Raw genomic sequence first — 23349 nt, 5'->3', positions numbered from 1 at the left:
TTTGAACTAGTTTAGTCTGAAGTTTTTCAATTTTAGAGACCAGAGGAGTTTCAGGACAAGAACCATATTCCTAAGCAAAATCTTAAAACACTGTCTAGAGATGGTATAGAATATTTGAAACCTGAATCATTCCATGAAATCTGAATTTAGAAAACTTACAGGCATGAAATCTTTTTAATATTTTATTGAGTTAACAAGAGATTTCTTCAGTGAGCCAATTGCCTTTATAAAGTAATGGAACTCCTACTCATTCCTGATATTACCATATCATCATCTTTTGGTAGATTAGATGAACATAAAGAAAATGAATCATGAGAGGGACTAAAGGTATTGACATTAATACAAACCTTTACACATTTTTAAAACATTTTTTTTCACTATAGATCCTATACAAATCACCTAGATAAAATCAGTCTTTGGCATTTTGTTGGATTAAATAAACTGAATTCTCTTTCCTTTACTTAATAAGAATATATTTCAGGAAACCTACTTTTGCTTTTAAGACACAAAGAGACAGAATTTCATGGATCTGAATTCCTGTCACTTGTCTGCATCCCCATTAAGCGCTGAATGGGTGGGAAATCTGGGGCTTTAGTGTTTGCTATCTACCATTTTGGATACAACAAATAACCTCCTCTGAAAGTCTCAGTATTTCCTTGGGGGTTTTACAGTGATGTTCTGAGGGATGTTCATTTGCACCTTGGTGAGATCTCACCAGAAAGATGGGACTTAGTATTAATCTTAGATTTGGTTTCTCAGCTCTGCTCAAAATCAGACTTTTTGGGCATAACTCGTCTGCGGGGGAATTGGCACACCAAGCATTACATATAGGTAACAGTTCTTTACTAATTAGCATACTCATCAATTGTGAAAAATATCTGAGAATTAAAAACTTAGGGCTGGCCACATATAAAATACACAGATCTCTTGACAAGAAAACAAAACTATAAAAAGGATTACAATTTTCTAGTGTCTCAGATAAAATAATGAAGATCAGATAATACCTTACGCATATTTTCACCAGGCTCTTGAAGAAACCATCATCTCACAAAAACAAACACAGTGTTGGGAGAAAAAATAATAATAATAAACTAACCCTACTGCTAAGCTCCCTGGTTTTGTAACATAAGCTATCTGCTTTTCTACTTGTTTCTTATTTTAATGCAACATGTCTTACCAGGAAATATCTTTTACTGAGATTAAGGTAACACCTCCAGTTTTACCATCAACTACATTCCACTTCCTTTAACCATTCGGTGATTCTGTGCCCTGACTTCCCCATCAGTCAAATGGCAGTAATAAAGTGGGTCCTACCTAGCCTATAGGATTGTTAAGATGATGAAAAATTAATTAGGTAAACTCTTTACAAGTCAAAAGTGAAATATTTATATTAAATGGTTTCTGTAGTTGTTGCTACAAACAGTACTTTACATTATTTGAGGAACAAAAACAACAAAAGTCTGGGTCTGTTTTAGCTTTTGGTCTGACAGAATATGCTTCCCTGGCCCCTGCCTGTTATAACCTCTTCCTATTCTTTGGTTTCTATTTATGCTATTTTATTCTGCCTATATAGAGATGTAATCTTCCTTTTCCAGAACTCAGAATCCAGATTTGCAACATTAGTATAGTTCTAGATTCTTCTTAAATTGACCTTGAATTCTAGCTGTTAATTTGTAATATATCTATAGGTGATTGCCTTAAATAGGCGATAGTTCACATTTTAAGCAACCTCTTAAAGGTAAGCACCGCCTTGTTAAAAGTGGAAAGGACTTCCCTGATGGCCCAGTGGTTAAAACTTTACGCTTTAACTGCAGGGGGTGCAGCTTCAATCCCTGCTCCAGGGAGTTCCACCAATAAATAAATAAATAAAGTAATAAAAATGGAAAAAGTAATTTTGTGCCAATTGGCCTCATCTGAGGCCCGGTGGAGATGTATGTGGCACCAGTTTCTTCTGAATTGGCAAATAATTCTTTCCATATTCTGTCTCTAACCCTAGAGAATTTTTACCTGCTCACTGAGGAATGTATTTCCCACAGCAAACCTCACCTGGTTCATACAGAGGAGCTTCCCTCAAGGTGAAAGAGAAGGTAAGGAAATCAGTCAATGGAAGTGGGTTTGGCAAAGAAAGACAGAAAACAAATAGAAGTTGCCACTGCCCAGGTCGGTCTTGGCATTTAAGAACAATTCTTATTCCAAGAAAAACATCATCTTACCTACCAAATGCCATCTTCTGATACCTCATCTGGCTCCTCCAAGGAGCAGGGAGGTATTTCCCAGAATACAAGAAATACAGTTGACTTGGTCCATTCACATATGAACAGTACTGTTATTATTTAACTGTTCATAAATGCAGATTTCTTCTATGAGAGCAAGCAAGTTTAATTCAATGTACATGTATTAATCATGTCATTTAGTTCCAATTAACTTAGCATCACTACCTTAAATCAACAAACAAATAATTTCTATTTTTCCTTGCAAGGATCTGGGTAGGGTGGGGGTGGAGGACTGAAGGAAGTATATGTAAATAAATTGGCTCCATGACAAGGAACAGGTTCATCAGGAGGATTAAAAGTTCCTGGAGCAGAACACACATGGAGACAAGCTCAGGTGAGAGTGTACAAAGCCATGTTTTCATGGTAAACACGATAGACACTGCCAGAACAATCTGGGCCATCTCCTGCCTGGGACAATGCCCCTTCTCCTTTCTCCAGAGTCATTTTTCCTCAAAGCTCAATATATTTTCAGCAGTAGCAGTCACATATTTATTGCTGCATTATCTTTAATTGATAAAGTTTTATGTCTTTGTTGATGAATGATTTTATTGATCCACTTGACTCATGTTGAATTATTGGTTTTGTTACTGGATAACTTTAAAAACAATTCACCCACAATAATGACGGGATGCAATCCTGCAAATATCTGTTAAGGGTCATTATAGATTTGTTCATCATAGACATGTTAGAAGGGTCATTATCCTTACAACCATGAGGCCAGGCACTGTGGCCAGAATTTTACTAGCACACAACTGCATGTAGTTATTACTTTGGCAAGTGCTAACTTTAGAATTAGCATTTAGAACCTTCAGTGTCAAGAAGCTGTGAAACAAAAGTTCTGAGCTACAGGGACAGAGTTCTACATTCATGTCCTGCTGCCATGTATGCTATTTGGAGGTGGTACCAACAGTGGCGGTTAAACAGGATTCTATTTCTAAAGAAGACTCACAGGACCCCAAATGATAGTGTTATAAATAAATAACAGCTTATTTCAGGAAAAGGATATAATCTAGCAACAATATCCTTAAAGTAAGGATATGGACCTCATGTACACATTTGAAAGTGAAGGGAAAGCGTTCCCTTCTCTTGGTCATGTCTGACTCTTTAGGACACTATGGATCATTGCTGGCCAGGTTCCTCTGTCCATGGAATTCTCCAGGCAAGAATACTGGAATGGGGGCCATTCCCTTCTCCAGGGGATCTTTCCGACCTAGAGATGGAACCCGGGTCTCTTGCATTGCAGGCACATTCTTTACCATCTGAGCCACCATCCATCCCATGTATACATTCACAGCACCTCAAAGTGGAGGACTCAAAATGGAGTCTCAGCTGAGGTTGTTTTATGTTTTTCTGGCCACTTGGGTGTATTTTTGCTACTACTCACTCTCCACAGAAGAAACCTCCCAGGATCTCACTCAGGCCAGGGACAAATCATCAGTCTCAAAGTTATCAGCAATGCTGATGAGCTGGGAAAACTTGTCCCCAGACCCACTAGACCCCTGGTTATAAATAAAGCAACACCTTTAACCAATATATTCCATACCTTGACCACCGATCAATGCCATATAGGAGCTTGAACAAAACTGTTCAGTTTAATTCCAGGCCTGCCAGACAAATGGACAAGAGCTTCAGTTTGACCACCTTTAGACTACACCACTGTAAGCTGAACTGTCTCCAGCCATGCCCTGGCATCATTTTACGGCTCCTATGGGAAATGTTGGTGACGAACCTTGTTCTTATCTGTCTTGTAGAAATGTATACCACTAGTGAAAAAAGAAAAAACAAAGATGGATTTTGGGAACTGAAGTCTGTTTTGACAAGTGTATATGATAATAAACCAGCCCACTCAAACAACCTGACCATCTGGTGTATGGCTCTGTCTCCGGCCCCTGGACACAAAGTGTGGAATAGCTCATCTGAAAAGATCACATTTTTCTTGGGTGAGTTTTCTATTTAATGAGGTCAACAAGGGGGTGGCCAAGACTGCCATAAATTCAGAACATTTCTAACTAAAACAAATAGAATACTGATTGTTTCCATGATATTTTAATCTTTGAAAACTCTCTCTACACTATTCAAAATTATTCGATTTCAAAGTATCAAACATTTTTTGACTAAAGGGACTCTACTGAAAAGAATTTCTTCAAATAAAAAGTACCTAATTCCTGTTTCCAAGAATTTCTGGTGAATACAGTGAACTTTTTGTTCAGATTCAATTAATAATAACTCAATTAACTAGCATTTTTGTTAGTCTACCATATAATGAAATTTAACACTAATATATTGATAATTAAGAGAGTTTTTAAAATCCTAAAATTACTTCTGAGTCTATAAAAGCATTCATTTATATACAGCATATTCCATTCTAATTCTTAGGAATGGATAAGCCATGTTGTGTATGCGTGTTTGCTTAGTCATGCCCAGCTCTTTGCTACCTCATGGACTGTAGCCCACCAGGCTCCTCTGTCCATGGAATTTTACAGGGAAGAATACTGGAGCAGGTTGCCATTTCCTCCTCCAGAGGATCTTCCCAACCCAGGGATCGAACCCATGCCCCTTATGTCTCCTGCATTGATAGGCAGATTCTTTACCACCCTACCACCAAGGAAGCCTGGAAAAGCCATGTATACCATATCATGATTTTAGTACACCTAGATTTGAAGCACAGAATCTCACACAGAGGATTTTTTAAGACTTCAAAGTTGATATGTGGGATCATTCTACTTATTGCAACATTTGATTAATCAGAATACATTACTCTGAACCGGATCAAATAATAAAGATTTACTACAAAAAAGGTGTGAACAAATGTCTTAAAAAAAATAGTGACAACAGATTGCCCATAAAAAACTGAAGTATGAAGTGACAACTGTCAACTATTCTTATGTAACAACAAAGTAATACCTATAAAACTTAATTTTGCAAGTCATTATTACAACTCTGCAGAATCACTGACATCTTTTACCACCTTCCTATTTTCAGAGATATTATAGTCTATAACTTACAAAAAACAGAATAATTTATGAGGGAAAATTTTCCCTTTGTTTCAAGGCTACAGTCTGCATATTGGGTCCTTCCCAGCCCTGACACCAATGCCAGTGGTTGGTTCCTGTGAGCCTTGGATGGGGCATGTGGCTCTGTAAGTGCATCCCCACCCTGCAGAAACAGGTGCCATTCAGACACCAGGACTGTAGCATCGTCGCTGCATCCCTGCCCATTCACCTCATTCTGTGAACTTTGAATTAATTATTCAGGAATGGTCATGAAATATCCATACTCAGTGTGACCTAATTCCCTCAGAAACAAGTGCTCCTCCTTTCCAGAACACTGTACAAGGTTAGGGCAACAGTCTTGGAAGAGGGTAAAGGGAGATCGTTCTCACATAGATTTCCCAGTAGCTTTGGCAGAATCCTAAATCATCATAGACAGATTTTGTTGTTCTTGTTTAGTCGCTCAGTTGTGTCTGACTCTTTGCAACCCCATGGATTATAGCCCACCAGGCTCCTCTGTCCATGGGATTTCCCAGACAAGAATACTGGAGTGGGTTGCCATTTCCTTCTCCATGGGATCTTCCTGATCCAGGGATTGAAACCACATCTTCTGCATTGGCAGGCAGATTCTTTACCACTGAGCCACCAGGGAAGCATCACATTTGAAAAATATTTTATGGTGTTAAGACTGTCTCTTGGTTTTTTGTTATTGTTTAGACTATTTTTTAAAGCAATCTTAACTTCACAGCAAAATTAAGAGGAAGGTACAGAGATTTCCCATACGCCCCTTCCCCACATGTGCATCTTCTCCCTCGTTATCCACATCACCCACCAGAATGGTGCCTTTGTTACCACTGATGAACCTACACCAACACAAAACAATTGCCCAAAGGCCTGAGTTTACTCTAGGGCTTCCTCTCGGTGATGTGCATACTACGGATTTGGACAAATGATGTACTCCTCATTATAGTGTCATAGAGCCCTAAGTTTTCACTGTCCTAATATAGACTTCTTTCACTTAATAGTATGCATTTAGGATTCCTCCATGTCTTTCCATGGCTTGATAGGTTTTTTTTTTAGCACTGAATAGTATTCCTTTCAATAAGTATACCACAGTTTATATATCCATTCAACTACTGAAGGACATCTTGTTTGCTTCTGAGTTTGGGCAATTAAATAAAGCATTTATATTCTGTTCCCATATAGACCATTCACTTTACTATACACCTGAAACTAACACACATTATAAATCACCTATACTCCAATAAAAATTTTTGAAAAGTAAAGCTTCAATAAACATTCATGTGCAGGTTTGTGTGGGTCATGTGTTTGCAAATCCTTTGAGTAAATACCAAAGGGCACAATTGCTAGATTGCATTATAAGAGTGTGTTTAGATTTATAAGAAATCAACAAATTGTCTTTGAAACTGACTATATCATTTTGCATACCCACCAACCAGCAATGAAGGAGAGTTACTATTGCTCTACATCTCAGCCAGCATTTTGTATTGTCAGTATTCTAAATTTCAGCCATCTAACAAGTGTAGCAACATTTCAGTGTTGTTTCAATTTGCATTTTCTGATGATATATGATGTGGAATACGTTTTCATATGCTTATTTGCCAAATGTATATTTTCTGTGGTGAGATGTCTATCTCTGGCCCATTTTTAAATCAGGTTATCTGTTTTCTTATTGTTGAGATTTAAGAACTCTTTGAATATTTTGATAATGATTCTTTATCAGATGTGTCTTTTGCAAATATTTTCTTCCAAGCTTGCCTTCTCATTCTCTTGAACTGTATTTGGCTTTAATATCAGAAAATAGTGAATATTTTTAAGGTAATAAGGAAGAGCACTGATTCTGGTACTCAAAGCACACCATAATTTCAATTTTACAGGATAGCCCTGCTCTAGTATAATTTTAGGCTCTGAGCAGATGGTTAATTTTAAATTGTCAAATGAGTTTTCATCCTTTACAATCAAATATTAAAGATAATCAGTCTTAAACAGTTCAATTTCCCAAAATTATAGCTTGTATTCTGCTCATATTCTGATATCTATCTTCATGAATGATTTAGAAGATACAGTTGAGGCTCCACAAAGCACTGTCATTGCAATATCATATTTTCCCATTTGTTATAAGTTCTTAAACATTTACTTGCAAACATGCTTTCTGCCTGCAGTAGTACTGCTGGATGCTTCACAAACTCTGGAGAAAGTTCTGACGCCTTGCGCAAGGATCATTGCCTTGCGGAAGAGTCAGACTATTATTGTAGACAGATATTGAGATGAAAACGCAGGAGATAAATCTGTCTCTCAGTGCTAAAATAGAGAAATTCTGAGACTATTATATAACAGAAAGGATATTTAGAGAGAGAAGGGGAGGAGATTTTGCTCTCTTTTGTTCCCAGAAAAGAGTAATAATGTTGGAAGGCTAAAAGGTAACAGCCCTCTGAGGTGCTTCCTTCCGCACCTACCCCTATCTTCCAGGACATTCAACTGCTCAGTGATTCTTACTCTAGAAAATTCAGGAAAGGGAGAGGATCAAAGTGAAGGTGACTTGTCAGGGAGCTATTTGAGTACTAAGGCCTAAAGAATTGTCATGATTCAACAGTAGTTTAAAAAAAAAAAAGAATACTCTTTATAAAAATATTCTAACATGTCAACCTAGTCAATGAGAATGTCTAATATTGTAGTGGTGCAGAATCAATGTTTTGACATATGCAAGGAGTTATTTTGTTTGGGGGCAGTAAAGGGACTATCTTATATTGTTTCAATTCAAAAGTTAAGTGCAGATACCTCCCCAGGGTGGGTAATATTCTGGCTATCATCAGCCTCAACAGAGATTTGTTGATTAAATTGACTTCCAACTGTAACAGCTGAGATCCAGACCTTTGAGATACAAGAGAGTTAAGGATTGATGAGTGGTTCACTGTGTGTAAGGGAGTGTCCATATGTGTTTGAGGATGTGGGAAGAAGATTCAAAAGGGATAGCTCAATAGCGGGATGAGAGGACCAGTGAATATGAAGGTGACATATGCCAGCCAAATTCTCTGATTTCATGGTTTCCCACATACCTGTGACTGATCCCAGGAATGTTGAGTATATCAAGAAAGGACTTTAGTATACATACAGATCACCTAATGATCTTCTTAAAAAGCAGATTTTGATTCAGTAAGTTGAGGGATTGGGAGGGGCCTGAGAGTCTGCATTTCTAATAAGATCCTAAAAGTTACTATGGAGCACATTTTGAGAAGCAAGGACCTCCTCATTAGCTGAGTGAACCAGCTAATGGCTGAGTCAAACTCTGAGGAAGCTCTAGAATTGACCCTGCTCCCCTTGTGAGACACACATGGCCACTGCTGTACATGAGGGGGGTCCTAAGAGCCCTGCTAGGCCTGTGCAGAGTGGACACACTCGGAAATGGATGAAGTGTTTAGCAGCCCAGCCCTTTACAACATTATGGTAAATGTAATGGTCTGAAAACTAGCTTACATGTTTCTGTTAAATTCTGTATTTGATTTTGGGAAATAAATTTTCTTTGTTAGGTTTTAGCCCCTCCTTTTTATACACACTTAGTTTTGTTTTCCAGAGAAAGCAATGGCACCCCACTCCAGTACTTTTGCCTGGAAAAACCCATGGATGGAGGAGCCTGGTAGCCTGTAGTCCATGGGGTCGCTACACGTCAGACACAACTGAGCGACTTCACTTTCACTTTTCACTTTCATGCATTGGAGAAGGAAATGGCAACCCACTCCAGTGTTCTTGCCTGGAGAATTCCAGGGATGGGGGAGCCTGGTGGGCTGCCGTCTATGGGGTCTCACAGAGTCGGACACGACTGAAGTGACTCAGCAGCAGCAGCAGCAGCAGTTTTGTTTTCACCAGGACAGAATATCTACTTCATAGGCCAGTCTTAAACTAGAAACTCTTGAGAGCCTCAGCAAAGCTGTGCATCATTTTTGTCATAGAGCAAAGAGTTCATCTCAAAATGCAAATCTTGCAGTAATAACATCATAATGCACTGTGAAGCTAAGGACCCTGCAGCTTACAAAGATATTTGTGATGAAACCTGGCAAAATAATATCTTAAAATAGAAATAGGCAACAAATAAAAATTAAATGCTTCTTTCCTAATTTGGAAATCTAGGATTGAGCATAACCTATCAACAGCTTTTGTTCCAGTTGGCAAACATTTTCTGTTTTTAACCTGCCAGATAGGAAATATATTGTTTTGTGGACCATGTGGTCTCTATCACAGTTACTCAGCCCTGCTGTTGTAGTACAAAAGTAGCCATAGACAGTACATAAACAAATGGGCATGGCTGTATTTCAATAAAACTTTATTTGCAAATATAGACAGTGAGTGGAATTTCACCTTAGCTATAGCTTGCCAGTCCCTTTTCTAATCAATCTACAGACAAAAACACCTGTGCATTATTTTTCCATACCCATGTTCCATTACATTAAGGTTGCTATTTCTGTAAGGTGTTACCAAAAAAACCCAAACAAACTTTTTGGCCAGCCCAATAGTTTGGAAAATGAAGCTTATGCCTCATTCAGGGAATCTACCCCTGAATGAAAGAAGATCAATTTTAAATATGTATCTGACTGCTGTTGTGGCATAAGCCTCATTTTCCAAACCATTGGGCTGGCCAAAAAGTTTGTTTGGGTTTTTTTGGTAACACCTTACAGAAATAGCAACCTTAATGAAATGGAACATGGGTATGGAAAAATAATGCACGATCTTCACAACCCAGATAATCACAATGGTGTGATCACTGACCTAGAGCCAGACATCCTGGAATGTGAAGTCAAGTGGGCCTTAGGAAGCATCACTACGAACAAAGCTAGTGGAGGTGACGGAATTCCAGTTGAGCTATTTCAAATCCTGAAAGATGATGCTGTGAAAGTGCTGCACTCAATATGCCAGCAAATTTGGAAAACTCAGCAGTGACCACAGGACTGGAAAAGGACAGTTTTCATTCCAATCCCAAAGAAAGGCAATGCCAAAGAATGCTCAAACTACCACACAATTGCACTCATCTCACACGCTAGTAAAGTAATGCTCAAAATTCTCCAAGCCAGGCTTTAGCTATATGTGAACCGTGAACTTCCTGATGTTCAAGCTGGTTTTAGAAAAGTCAGAGGAACCAGAGGTCAAATGGCCAACATCCGCTGGATCTTGGAAAAAGCAAGAGAGTTCCAGAAAAACATCTATTTCTGCTTTATTGACTATGCCAAAGCCTTTGACTGTGTGGATCACAATAAACTGTGGAAAATTCTGAAAGAGATGGGAATACCAGACCACCTGATCTGCCTCTTGAGAAACCTATATGTAGGTCAGGAAGCAGCAGTTAGAACTGGACATGGAACAACAGACTGGTTCCAAATAGGAAAAGAAGTATGTCAAGGCTGTATATTGTCACCCTGCTTATTTAACTTATATGCAGAGTACATCATGAGAAACGCTGGACTGGAAGAAGCACAAGCTGGAATCAAGATTGCCAGGAGAAATATCAATAACCTCAGATATGCAGATGACACCACCCTTATGGCAGAAAGTGAAGAGGAACTAAAAAGCCTCTTGATGAAAGTGAAAGAGAAGAGTGAAAAAGTTGGCTTAAAGCTCACCATTCAGAAAACGAAGATCATGGCATATGGTCCCATCACTTCATGGGAAATAGATGGGGAAACAGTGGAAACAGTGTCATAATTTATTTTTGGGGGCTCCAAAACCACTGCAGATGGTGACTGCAGCCATGAAATTAAAAGACACTTACTCCTTGGAAGGAAAGTTATGACCAACCTAGATAGCATATTCAAAAGCAGAGACATTACTTTGCCAACAAAGGTTCGTCTAGTCAAGGCTATGGTTTTTCCTGTGGTCATGTATCAATGTGAAGAAGGCTGAGCGCCAAAGAATTGATGCTTTTGAACTGTGGTGTTGGAGAAGACTCTTGAGAGTCCCTTGGACTGCAAGGAGATCCAACCAGTCCATTCTGAAGGAGATCAGCCTTGGGTGTTCTTTGAAAGGAATGATGCTAAAGCTGAAACTCCAGTACTTTGGCCACCTCATGAGAAGAGTTGACTCATTGGAAAAGACTCTGATGCTGGGAGGGATTGGGGGCAGGAGGAGAAGGGGACGACAGAGGATGAGATGGCTGGATGGCATCACTGACTCGATGGACGTGAGTCTGGGTGAACTCCGGGAGTTGGTGATGGACAGGGAGGCCTGGCGTGCTGTGATTCATAGGGTGCAAAGAGTCGGACACGACTGAGCGACTGAACTGAACTGAACTGATATATATATATATATATATATATATATATATATATATATATTTATACACACATCCACTTGCATTTCCCAGAACCAGGAATACAGTGAGAAACAAAACAATTACTTTTCTTGAGAGACATAGCAATGAAGTAATGAGGCCTTTGCTAGGATAAACATTGAGTACTATGAGCACATCACAAAGAACCCTAGGGTTCTTCAAGTTTGAGAGGCATGTAGTAGAAAGTTTGGAGTGGAAAAGTCTTAGGAAACAGCAAACACAAAGATCAATAAGTCATAGAGAACATATTATATTTGGTAAATTGGGTTGGATTGAGGGTATGATTTTAAAGAGATGTAAAAGATAGAGATTCCCTGGTGGTTCAGTCAGTAAAAAATTTGCCTGCAATGCAGGAGACCCAAGTTTTATCCCTGGGTCTGGAAAATCCCCTGGAGAAGGGAATGACTACCTACTTCAATAATCTTGCCTGGAGAATTCTATGACCAGAGGAGCCTGGAGGGTACAGTGCATTCAGTTGCAAAGAGTCAGGTATGACTGAGTGACTAACACTGTCAAAAGATAATAGGCAATATCAGGAAATGAAGATGGAAATTTAATGTGGGATTAAATCAGAATTAGATTTGTGTGTCGTACTGAGGAGTTCATACTTGCTCCTGATAGCATGAGAGGAAGAGGATAGTCACTCTACTGACGTATTCACATACTCTTCATGTAACTACCCCTCAGAATACTTAATAGCAAGTGGTCATTTATGATAGCAAGTCACAGCCAACTGTGAGCACAACCTATAGTCAACAGCAATAGCAAATTACCAATGAAAATAAAGCAGAGATGCTTTTAGATTACAAAAACAAATTCCTTCCAATGTGCTATGTGCTATCAAGTGACATAAATTATATATACCTATTCCTTAAAGAATAGAAACAATGATATCATTTATAACTAAATGTCCAAATAATTGATTCAGATCATCAGATGTGTAATACTATACTCAATGCCATTATATATAGAAAAATCACAAAATCCCCTAGCCTTAAGTAAAAATAACTTTATTTAGATAAAGTTAATTTAAATATAATTAAATAATTGTATTTAATAATTAAATATTAATTATATTAATCCACATATTCCTAAAATCAATAGGTCCTTCTGACATCTGTAAATTGTTTTAAACTGCTGGTAGAATTATTTTACAGTATAACAATGAACTTTAAGGAACTGACCTGAATGTATTATCATAAATGAAACAACATATATCAGCTTCTCTTTCATCCCAGAAACCTGCCCCCCACACATACACACATGAGAGAGAGAGAGAGAGAAAAAAAAGTTGTAGCCAAATAAAAATTCTATAAAAAAAAAATAGAAATTTTAGTAAGAGCACAATAATATCATCAATCTTATGCCCATTGATGTCATGTCCTTTTGGAGAGCTGTATCATTGTTTCTACTCTTAGTGATAAAAAATTTTTTTGTGGGTCTATGGATTTGTAAACTATGGTTACTTGCCACATGCCTCAAAACATTGCTGCTATAATTGTTTTACCAGGTCTTGCTTAAATGCAGTGTTCTCCGGGAAGCTTTCCCTGACCTCTCAGTGTTGGTTGGTGCCCCTCCTTGCATTCTCCTGGCATCTTGCACTTCTGTTGCCGTAGCACTCAGCACGGTGCCTGGCTACCTACCTATATTCTAGGCTGTATGCTCTTTAAAGACAGTCCTGTGTCTTTACCTTTCACCATTTTACTCTACTGCCTAGCCCATAGCAAACAATAATGATGACTTTTAATCAATAATAATTTCTTAGATGAATAAATAAAGGTTTGGCGGGAACTAAGTTACTATTTTATCTTCCTGCCACAGTATTTTGTTCATTACCAGCATCTGTTTGATCCTTCCAGGCTCAGTGAACCCTCCAATAGATTCTCCACTCAATGCTACAGAATCTACCCTTGGCACTCAACCTTCTCTAGCCAACAGCATATCTCCTACAGGTAAGAATGTTTTTATACTATTTTACTTCCCATGAACTATTAATCCTTTAAGTAGATTGATAAAAAAATTTCAGAAAATTTGTATGATTCATGCCCCATTCTTATCTATGGAGATTTTAAATAAATATATTAAGTACTATTTTCATGGATTAAAAGAATTAGCACAACTTCCAAAGTCCTTCACTTTGCTGCTGCTGCCGCTAAGTTGCTTCAGTCATGTCCAACTCTGTGCGACCCCATAGACGGAAGCCCACCAGGCTCCCCCGTCCCTGGGATTCTCCAGGCAAGAACACTGGAGTGGGTTGCCATTTCTGGCAAAACCAGGGTCAATAAATATTCAATGAGAAATTTAAATTCTGTATTTATTATTAAAGACGTTAATAAATTAACAGTGCTCCTCTACAACTGTGCTCTCAGTAGGGTGTTTAAGAAATTGCTGTAAGTAGGGATCCTGTGGGCCATAGGTAGGTAGATATTTTTAAATTCAAATCTGTTCTTGTTCAAATTAATTTTGACAAAATTGACTGGGATGAGGACTTGAATTCAGCCTTCCAATGGCATTATTAATAATGGAGTTCAGGCTGGGTCAGTGTTTCTATGGCAAAGGGATAGCAGTGAGTTTCAGAAGTTGGCATTGATGCAAACAAATCATAAATTTCCATGTCTGTGGCCTTTGTGTTTAATAAAGAACCAAGGTGACTTTCTCTAGCACAGAAAAGTATGTTCTACATAGAGTAGAAGTATGCTTTTTATTTCTTCTTTAATTAAAACTATCAATTTTAGCTCAAAAAGAGAACTGAAAATGGAATAAAACAAAGCAGTCACTAGAAATGAACAATTTGTTTAGCCTGTAGCCTTTGACAGGTAGCCTGCAGTCACTGTCACAGGTTGATGGCGCTCAGAGAATGAAGCACGTGGCAGGGTGAGAAATGCCTGCAAATCACCCAACAGACATTTTGCATCCATCTATTTTTTCCTAGTTCTTAAGACTTTGTAATTTTCTCTCTTTTATGCTTCTTTTTCTCCCTCTTCTAGCTCATCATTCAGCAATAAACCATAGTAAATTATGATATTCTTCATTCAACAAGCATTAGCATATTCAACAGTAATACCTTAAATCTCTCTAGTACTCTATGTGTTAGTTATCCATCGCTGTATAACAAATCACCCAAACAAAAATAAACTAGGTTTAACATATATATTGTCTCATGTGGTTTTACACAAGACAGGAGCAGCTTAGCTGAGTGTGTGGCTCAGGTTCTTTCATGGGGGTGGAGTCAGGCTGTTGGGCTCCCGTCATCTGAAGGCTTGACTGAAGCTGAGGGCTCTGCTTCCAAACTTGGACACGTTGGCAGGAGGTCTCAGCTACTCACCACATGGACCTCTCTACAGGGCTGCCTCTCTCTATGGCAGCTGTAATCCCCCAGACCAAGTAGTTCAAGAAACAGAGTCACCAAGATAAAACCCCCCTGACTCCTTATGACCCAGTCTACAAAACTGTACACCATTATTATTGCTATATTCTATCTGTTAAAAGCAAGTCACTACGTCCAGCTTATACTCAAGAGGAAGAGAATTGAGCTCCACCTCTTAAAGGAAAAAGTGTCAACGAATTTGTGTACAAAGTAAAGCAACCACATTTTATCACTTAGAAAATGTTTGCACCTAAAATTTGATGTGGTTTGATCTTTTTTATAATGAGAAGATCCCATAGACAGAGGAGCCTGGCGGGTTACAGTCCATGGGGTTGCAAAGAGTCAGACATGACTGAAGTGACAGAGCATGCACACATTCATAATGAGAGGCAGCCAGAGTAAGCATAACCATTCCCATTCCCACTTTCCAGATGGGGACGCTGAGATGCTGAGAGCTTAAGTGACCACATGACTAATAAGTGGCAAAGTTAGTGTTCACACCAAAGCCTTCTGAATATAAATCTAGTTCTCAATACATTAGATGCCATGTTTTTTCCAATTGGTCTTAAAAACTTCATGAGGACAAGGATATATATGTCATATTTGTTTTGCTTCCTCACACATGCCTAGCACAGAATTGGCATGCAAAAATATTAGTTGAATAAGTGAATGAAAAAGAATAAATGAGACTAATGTTCCTTCACTATGTAGATATCATGTAATAGACTCTGTGAAGATAATTTGCTTCTGCCTTCAGAAAGATTGCTGTGTGCTTGGAGAGAGATGCACATATGAAAATAGTAAGTCCAAATAGTAAGGTGAAAAGTGCCATGTTTTATAGAATTACAGTACTGAAGGAGAGGTCATCATTGTCGTGCTTGGTCACTCAGTTGTGTCCAACTCTTTGATACCCTTTGGACTGTAGCCAGCCAGGCTCCTCTGTCCATGGAATTTTTCAGGCAAGAATACTGGAGTGGGTTGCTTTTATCTTTGAGTATGGAAGGGTGTCTATGAGTTCATGAATCCAGGAAATGTTACAAAGAGAGATGAAATAAGCTGACCTTAAGTACATATTATATTTATTTGACAAGTTAAGAGCTTGGAAAAATATTTTAAACAAAAAAAATTGGGGTCACAAAGAGTCAGACATGACTTTGCAACTGAACTACAACAAACGAAAAGAACAGAGTGAGCAGTTGTGTACTGGTGAAGATATTCATGGGGATTTGAGAAAATATTGGTAGGTAAGTTCTGGTTAAAGGAGTGGGATTGTGTAGCAGAGAAGCAAGGATGAAGATTGGAAAATGCAGAATAAAGAGAGCCTTAAGACCAATCTAAAGATTCTAGTTATTATATCTTAAGAGGGACCTCATGAAACATTTTTAGAAAGAATCGACATAATTCATTCACCAAATGTTTATTGAGCACTTACTATGCACCAGATACTCTTCTAGGTGCTAGAAATTCAACAGTGACTTTTTCTCTTTTTCAAAAGGAAAAGAATCATGATGATATATCATGGTATATACAGTTTGGCAATTGAAAGCATAAGTGAATTTCTTCTAGCTCAGTTTTCTATGTGGTTAGTTGACATACACTACTAAACTGTTCCATCAGTTCAAATATCATTCTTATTTCTGTGAAGAAAATCAAGGAAAAGAAAAAGGTATTTGTTATTCTTAACGAGTCTACAATCTAAATATAGCTCTAGTATTAGAGAAGTTGAAAGAGCACAGTCAAAGAAACATATTTGGTTAAAGCAGGAAAAATGCTACCTCATCTACAATCGTACTAAGGTGACGTAGTTGGGAAATTCCTGAAAAATAAATATAGAGGCCAAGGATGCTACAACACAAGACAAAGAATTAATAGGGTCCAAAATGTCAATAGTGCCAAGATTGAGAAACCCTGTTTACTTTCAGACTCAAGTAGCTCAAGTATAATAAGAGTAGCTATTTCTCACTTTACAAAATCTAGACCTCTGTCAAGATAGTAACAGGTTATGTTTGATATATTTTCAAACATTAGTGATTTTTATATGTAAAAAAACCCATGATTTAACATGGCTGCTTATATCTAAATGAAACTCACTTGCTTAGAATAAACATTGAATTATAACTGAAAAATCTAAATTTCATTTTGGCTATCCAGAGGATAATTATGAAATCACATGATGACTGGCTGCCTCAGAAGCTGGTAAGGTTCACCTTTGTGTTCTTTTAAGAAAGGAAACGGGATGGAACATGTCATGAAAACCAACTTCAAAAGGCTATGGTTTCATTACAAATTCTAAGATCTAGTGAACTGTATAATCAGTCATAATTATTAAGCTACAGATATTGTTGCAAACATCCAATTCATAGTCCTTTTCTCCCTAATGAAATTATATTCTTTAAACAAGTGTAGAAAGTAATGAAAACAATGGAACTTCATAGCCAACAGCAAGAGTTACTCAGGAAACCCCAGCTCAATTCAACCTGAATTAACGTGTTTTCTGAGTCCCAGCTGCTTTCTCAGCACTGTCCTAGGAAAAGACAAGAGGCTGAAAAGCTGAGTGGTAAAATAGGCACATGCCTGCATGGGACCATAGAAGGCCCCGGACAAATGTAGAATGAGACAGTACTGGCGTAAATCCAGGTCTTTCAGACAAGAATACTGGAGTGGGTTGCCATTCCCCTCTCTAGGGGATCTTCCCAACCCAGGGATTGAACTTGGCTGTCCTACACTGCAGGCAGATTCTTTACCATCTGAGCTGCTAATGGTAAAGAAACTGCCTGCCAATGTAGGAGACACAAGAGATGTGATTTTGATCCCTGGGTGGGGAAGGAGGAGAAGAAATGGCAACCCACTCCAATCTTCATTCCTGGAGAATCCCATGGATGGAGGAGCCAGGTGGGCTATCGTCCATAGGGTCACAAAGAGTCAGACATGGCTGAAACAACTTAGCACATGCATACATAGCCTCAGAGAGCAGACCTCAGAAATGCCACCCCTGACACTGAAAATCATCCAAGACCTTCCTTCATTCAACAAGAAAACACTGAGTGCCAACAATGAGCCAGGAGTTTTTGAGGTGCTGGGCTTACAGATATTCAAGCTGGATTTAGAAAAGGCAGAGGAACCAGAGATCGAATTGCCAACATCTATTGGATCATTGAAAAACCAAGAGAGTTCCAGAAAAATATCTACTTCTGCTTTATTCACTATGCCAAAGCCTTTGACTGCGTGGATCACAACAAACTGCGGAAAATTCTTAAATAGATGGGAATACCAGACCACCTTATCTGACTCCTGAGAAATCTGTATGCAGGTCAAGAATCAATAGTTAGAACTGGACATGGAACAACAGACTGGTTCCAAATCGGGAAAGGAGTATGTCTAGGCTGTATATTATCACCCTGCTTATTTAACTTATATGCAGAGTATGTCATGAGAAATGCTGGACTGGATGAAGCACAAGCTGGAATCAAGATTGCCAGGAGAAATATCAATAACCTCAGATATGCAGATGACACCACCCTTAATGCAGAAAACAAAGAACTAAAGAGGCTCTTGATGAAAGTGAAAGAGGAAGGTGAAAAAGTTAGCTTAAAGCTCAGCATTCAGAAAACCAAGATCATGGCATCTGGTCCCATCACTTCATGGGAAATAGATGGGGAAACAGTGGAAATAGTGAGAGACTTTATTTTGGGGGGCTCCAAAATCACTGCAGATGGTGACTGCAGCCATGAAATTAAAAGCCTCTTGCTCCTTGGAAGAAAAACTATGACCAATCTAAACAGCATATTAAAAAGCAGAGGCATTACTTTGCCAACAAAGGTCCATCTAGTCAAAGCTATGGTTTTTCCATTAATCATGTATGGATGTGAGAGTTGGACTATAAAGAAAGCTAAGCACCAAAGAATTGATGCATTTGAACTGTGGTGTTGGAGGAGACTCTTGAGAGTCCCTTGGACAGCAAGGAGATACAACCAGTCCATCCTGATGGAAATCAGTCTTGAATATTCTTTGGAAGGACTGATGCTGAAGCTGAAACTCCAATACTTTGGCTACCTGATGCAAAGAACTGACTCATTTGAAAAGACCCTGATTCTGGGAAAAATTGAAGGTGGGAGAAGGGGACGACCAAGGATGAGATGGTTGGATGGCTTCACCAACTCAATGGACATGAGTTTGAGTAAGCTCCAGGAGTTGGTGATGGACAGGGAAGCCTGGCATGCTGCAATCCATGGGGTCACAAAGAGTCAGACATGACTGAAAGACTGAACTGAACTGAACTGAACTGGGGTATAATGAATGAGACAGGCAGCCCCCAGCTCCACAGAACTTACAGTCTAGCCAGACCACTTGCTTAGCCTCCCATTTCATTGACCACTAGGTCATAAACCTTTTGCCTCTGCCCCCTATTTTTAGGTTTCAGCACAACTCTTGATCTGATGGCATTAATTTTTGATTTAAGCCCTCTCTAAAAAATTAGCTAATCTTTACAGTCTGGATCTTTCTACTTTTAGAAGTTTTGAAAGAAATATCAAATCTAGTCTGTTTCTAATCACTGGTCAAGCTCTGCATGTGAGCACACCTGATCCTTGGTGAGCAGAGAGTCAGACATGAAGGGTACAGACTGAAGGAAGCATTACCCAGGGGATGCAATGAAACTACTAATTTATGAGAAAGCATGTCAGAAATGGATGGGGTCAAACTGGAATTAGATAAGATTAGTCTAACACAAATACAGGGCAAGCAGATCAGATCAGCTGTGGTCTGGATATTGGATTCTAAAGTTAAGAGAGGAGGATCCCTGACAGACACTGCAAGCCAATGAGAAGCCTCTGTGATTTGTTTGTGATAGCAACTTCCGACACCTTCTGTGGCCATGGCATACCTGGCTTTAAGGGTCAGGACACCTCTGTTGCTGTCTGGGAGTTTTATCATATGTATCCAAGCACCGAAAATTAAGAAAAAGAAATGAGTTCTGGGAGCAGGATGAGCAGAATCAGGAAAGTTGCCCAGGGGATCTGGAAAGAAATATACACGCATGTGGAAGAAAGATGAGAGACAGATCTTCAGACAATAGTCTTGAGCAAAGACATACAATGCATACAGGACATGGGAAGACAAGCAGGGTGAGTGCTGACAACTCTTGTTGGGGAGGGGGCTGCAAGTTGCTCAGGTGAGGTGGAACCAGGTGGGAATGAACTTAGGTTGTTTAGTTGCTAAGTCGTATCCAACTCTTTTCCGATCCCATGGATCTAGCCCACCATCCTCTTCTGCCCACAGAATTCTCCAGGCAAGAATACTAGAGTGGGTTTCCTCTCCTCCAGGGCAGCTTAGGTTAATGGGATGTGTATCTGGGCTGTGATCAGATCATCAACAAACAGCCACTATGGCTATTTTAATATAAGAAAAATGTAAGTAAAACAGAAGACCAAATGATGTAGATTGAAAGAGATAATGGTCTAAACTAAAATGGACGTATGTAGAAATGGAAAGTAATGTGTGTGACAGATGTCTCAGCAGGGTTGTCTGCCTAAATGTGGGAGAATAAATTAAACATTTTTAGTAAAACTATTGTACAAGGGTCTTCCAGGCTTTTTTCTACTAATTTTCCCCAATTTTTACCAACCGCTCTGATTGTATTGCACTACTAAGCAATAATTTTAATAATGTTTGTTAATATTTGGGTGCCTCTGGTGTGCCTGGCACTATTCTAAACTAGTTAATGTATTATCTCATTTGTTGTTGTTGTTGTTGTTGTTTAGTCACTGAGTCATGTCCAACTTTTTTGTGACACCGTGAACTGTAGCCCGCCAGGCTCCACTGTCAATGGGATTTCCCAGGCAAGGATGCTGGAGTGGGATGCCATGCCCTTCTCCAGGGATCAAACCCAGGTCTCTTCCATTGCAGACAGATTCTTTACTGTCTGACCGACTCCTCCCCAAAAAGCAATGGTATAGGTACTATCATTAACCCATTTTACAGATGAAGATACCAAAGCACAAAGAGGTTAATTAACTTACCCAAAGTTGTGCAGAAAGTGAAAGAGCCAAGATGGAACCTAGACAGTTAGCTTGAAAGCCTGAGTCTTACTGCCTCTGAGAGTACATGATGGGTGCTCAATAAATGTCACTGGACATTGAATAAATCCCTTCTAGTATGATGTTGGTATTGTTGCTATGAAAAGGTCAATATGACAGCTATGCCTATATTAATCTTTCCCTTCTCTAGACCAGTGCTTTCTGAGAAATGCAGCCTCCAGAAGTGGAGCTAGCATTTCCTCAGTTGGAAATAAATTGGAGAAAAATCTCCTTCTCCATTTGTTTTCCATTTTCCTCTCAACATCATTATACTATAATTCTTATTGCCCAGAGATATGTACAGTATCCAAATAAAATTTCAATGCTTTCCATTGAATCCTAGGAAATTCTGGACATTCCCTCTTTGTCACCATCATTCGCCTGGGACACGCATTACAGTTCATTAAGTAATTTCTCAATTCTTTGCATAGCTGTTGCACGTAAGTCAAGGGTAGCCTCCTTGATGACTGATTTACCTTGGGTATTTGTTTATTCAGTTTTCCCCCCTTGAGGTGAGTTACCTCTGGGGAAAAGCTATTGGAAATTCTTCAGTTCATTTACTAATTATTGAGTGTCTGTGAATACACCACATGATGTGTGATGAGCTCTGTCCTGCCTACTGGCATCTTCCCCCATAGGGGGAAAATTCTTTCTGGACCAGTAATCCAGCAATACACACTGCCTTCAGTCCTTCAGTGAGCACATGTTCCCCCTCTCTATCTGCCTTCCATGGAAAAAGTTGTATGTAAAAATTAAGATTTCATACCACACATCTTTTTTTGTTGACCTGAGGCTCAATATCCACCTTATCCTGATATCAGAGGTTAATGAGGCTGACTCAGATATATTTAGATGTATTTGCTGACCTATATTCTTTAAAGTTCAATTGTCCAGCTAATGCCATTGTGGATTTAAAAGCTCTATTTTTATGCTGCAAGTGAATTGATGGAATATAAAATTACACATTTGTCAAGGAGACTGGGTAACCATGTCAATAAATGCTATGTCAATAGAGTGGAAGGTCAAGTGAAAACATTACTATTTGAGAAAATAAGTTAGATTTTTAGCTTTAAGTCTGCATAAAAGTAGGCAAAGTCATGGACAATTGAGCTTAATGAACCAGATCACTATGACAGTAGCAGCCTAAACTTACAAATGAATTTTACCTTTGTTTTTAGTTGAATAAATAAGGTAAACTGAGTAGCTTAGCAAAAAGAATAATTTTCTTTTTTCCTATCATTCCTTGTTCAAATGAGCACTGTAGAGTTTCTGCCTAGCTTCTGAAAGAAATTTTAGGTAATTTTCCTTGGCTTTTTTGGTGATTTTTGTATAATAATTATCCGGTCCCTTTCGGTCACAAGAACAGATTTGTACCCATAATTTAAAAAGCAGGTCAGTGTAATGTCAAAATTTGAAAAAGTTAATTCAGAACTTCTGTCTTTCCTCTCCACCAAGCTTGGGTCTACTTCAACTGTGGAATCCTGGAATGTCAGGTTGTATCTTTTATGTGTGTGGTGGGGAGCGGAGAGATGTAGCAGGTATGGTTGAAATTTCCTGGCTCCATCCTCTTCTCCATTCTTACTTTTTGGCTTGAATTTCTCTTTGGAGATCACAAAATGCAGAAAAATGAGGAGGGGTAGGTAAGGAAAGCTCTTCCTTGTCAGCTTTACTGTAATGTCATTTAGGTGCCATAAGGATGAGGAAAATAAAAAGTGCTATCTTGATTTCGTGGCAGCACTTCATCAGACTTCTCACTAAGCCGTGACTGGCCTGCGGATGCTGTCCCCCGTGGGCCACGCTGTCCTTCAGTCTCCTGCTTCCTGCGCCCAGCACCGCCTGCCCTTCTCCCCACCACCAGCTAGTTTCTACTTGGGGACTTTTTTGTTCCTCTCAGTATTTTTGTTGGGTGAGATTTCTTTTTGTCGTATCCTGTTTTGTTTGGGAAAACATGTACCTCAGCTTCTGTTTGGGGGAAGTGCTCCTCTCCTCAGTATGGCTGTATCTCTCTTCTCTATGCCCATTTAGCACTGTCACCCAAGCACCGACTCCCAGTGCAGCATTTTTAGCCTGGCACCAGTCTTCTTTGTCCCACACTCCAATACACACAGGTCAAAAACTCTGAGGGGTCTCGTGAACCCACACTTCACTTGGCTAAGGTAAGGAAGCATATTCTTCTTCTCTTCCTCCATGAAAAGGGACTTGATTCACAGCTCCCTGACAACTCTCTCCAAAGAAATGCTCACCAGGACTGCTTCCATATGATTACACGGCCTTGGGGTGCATGATGGAACTGACAGAGCCCATTCTG

General features: G+C 39.1%; 1 protein-coding gene across 2 annotated transcripts in view; it reads left to right on the top strand.

The window, feature by feature from the left end:
* The window catches only part of CD96 (CD96 molecule), a 96678-nt gene that overhangs the window by 40228 nt on the left and 33101 nt on the right, over positions 1-23349 (top strand). For both annotated transcript variants that reach the window (XM_086407187.1, XM_086407198.1), the window contains exons 6-8: positions 1997-2087; positions 4025-4213; positions 13460-13552. In XM_086407187.1, coding sequence (XP_086263313.1) covers positions 1997-2087; positions 4025-4213; positions 13460-13552 — 373 coding nt within the window. The remainder of the gene's footprint in view (positions 1-1996; positions 2088-4024; positions 4214-13459; positions 13553-23349) is intronic.

This window comes from Bos grunniens, chromosome 1, assembly GCF_055505025.1.
Source record: "Bos grunniens cultivar Pamir isolate PY7600 chromosome 1, Bosgru_T2T1.0, whole genome shotgun sequence".
In the NCBI taxonomy this organism is placed as follows: Eukaryota; Metazoa; Chordata; class Mammalia; order Artiodactyla; family Bovidae; genus Bos; species Bos grunniens.
Note: the sequence above shows the minus strand (reverse complement) of the source record. Positions and strands in the feature narration are given on the sequence as shown.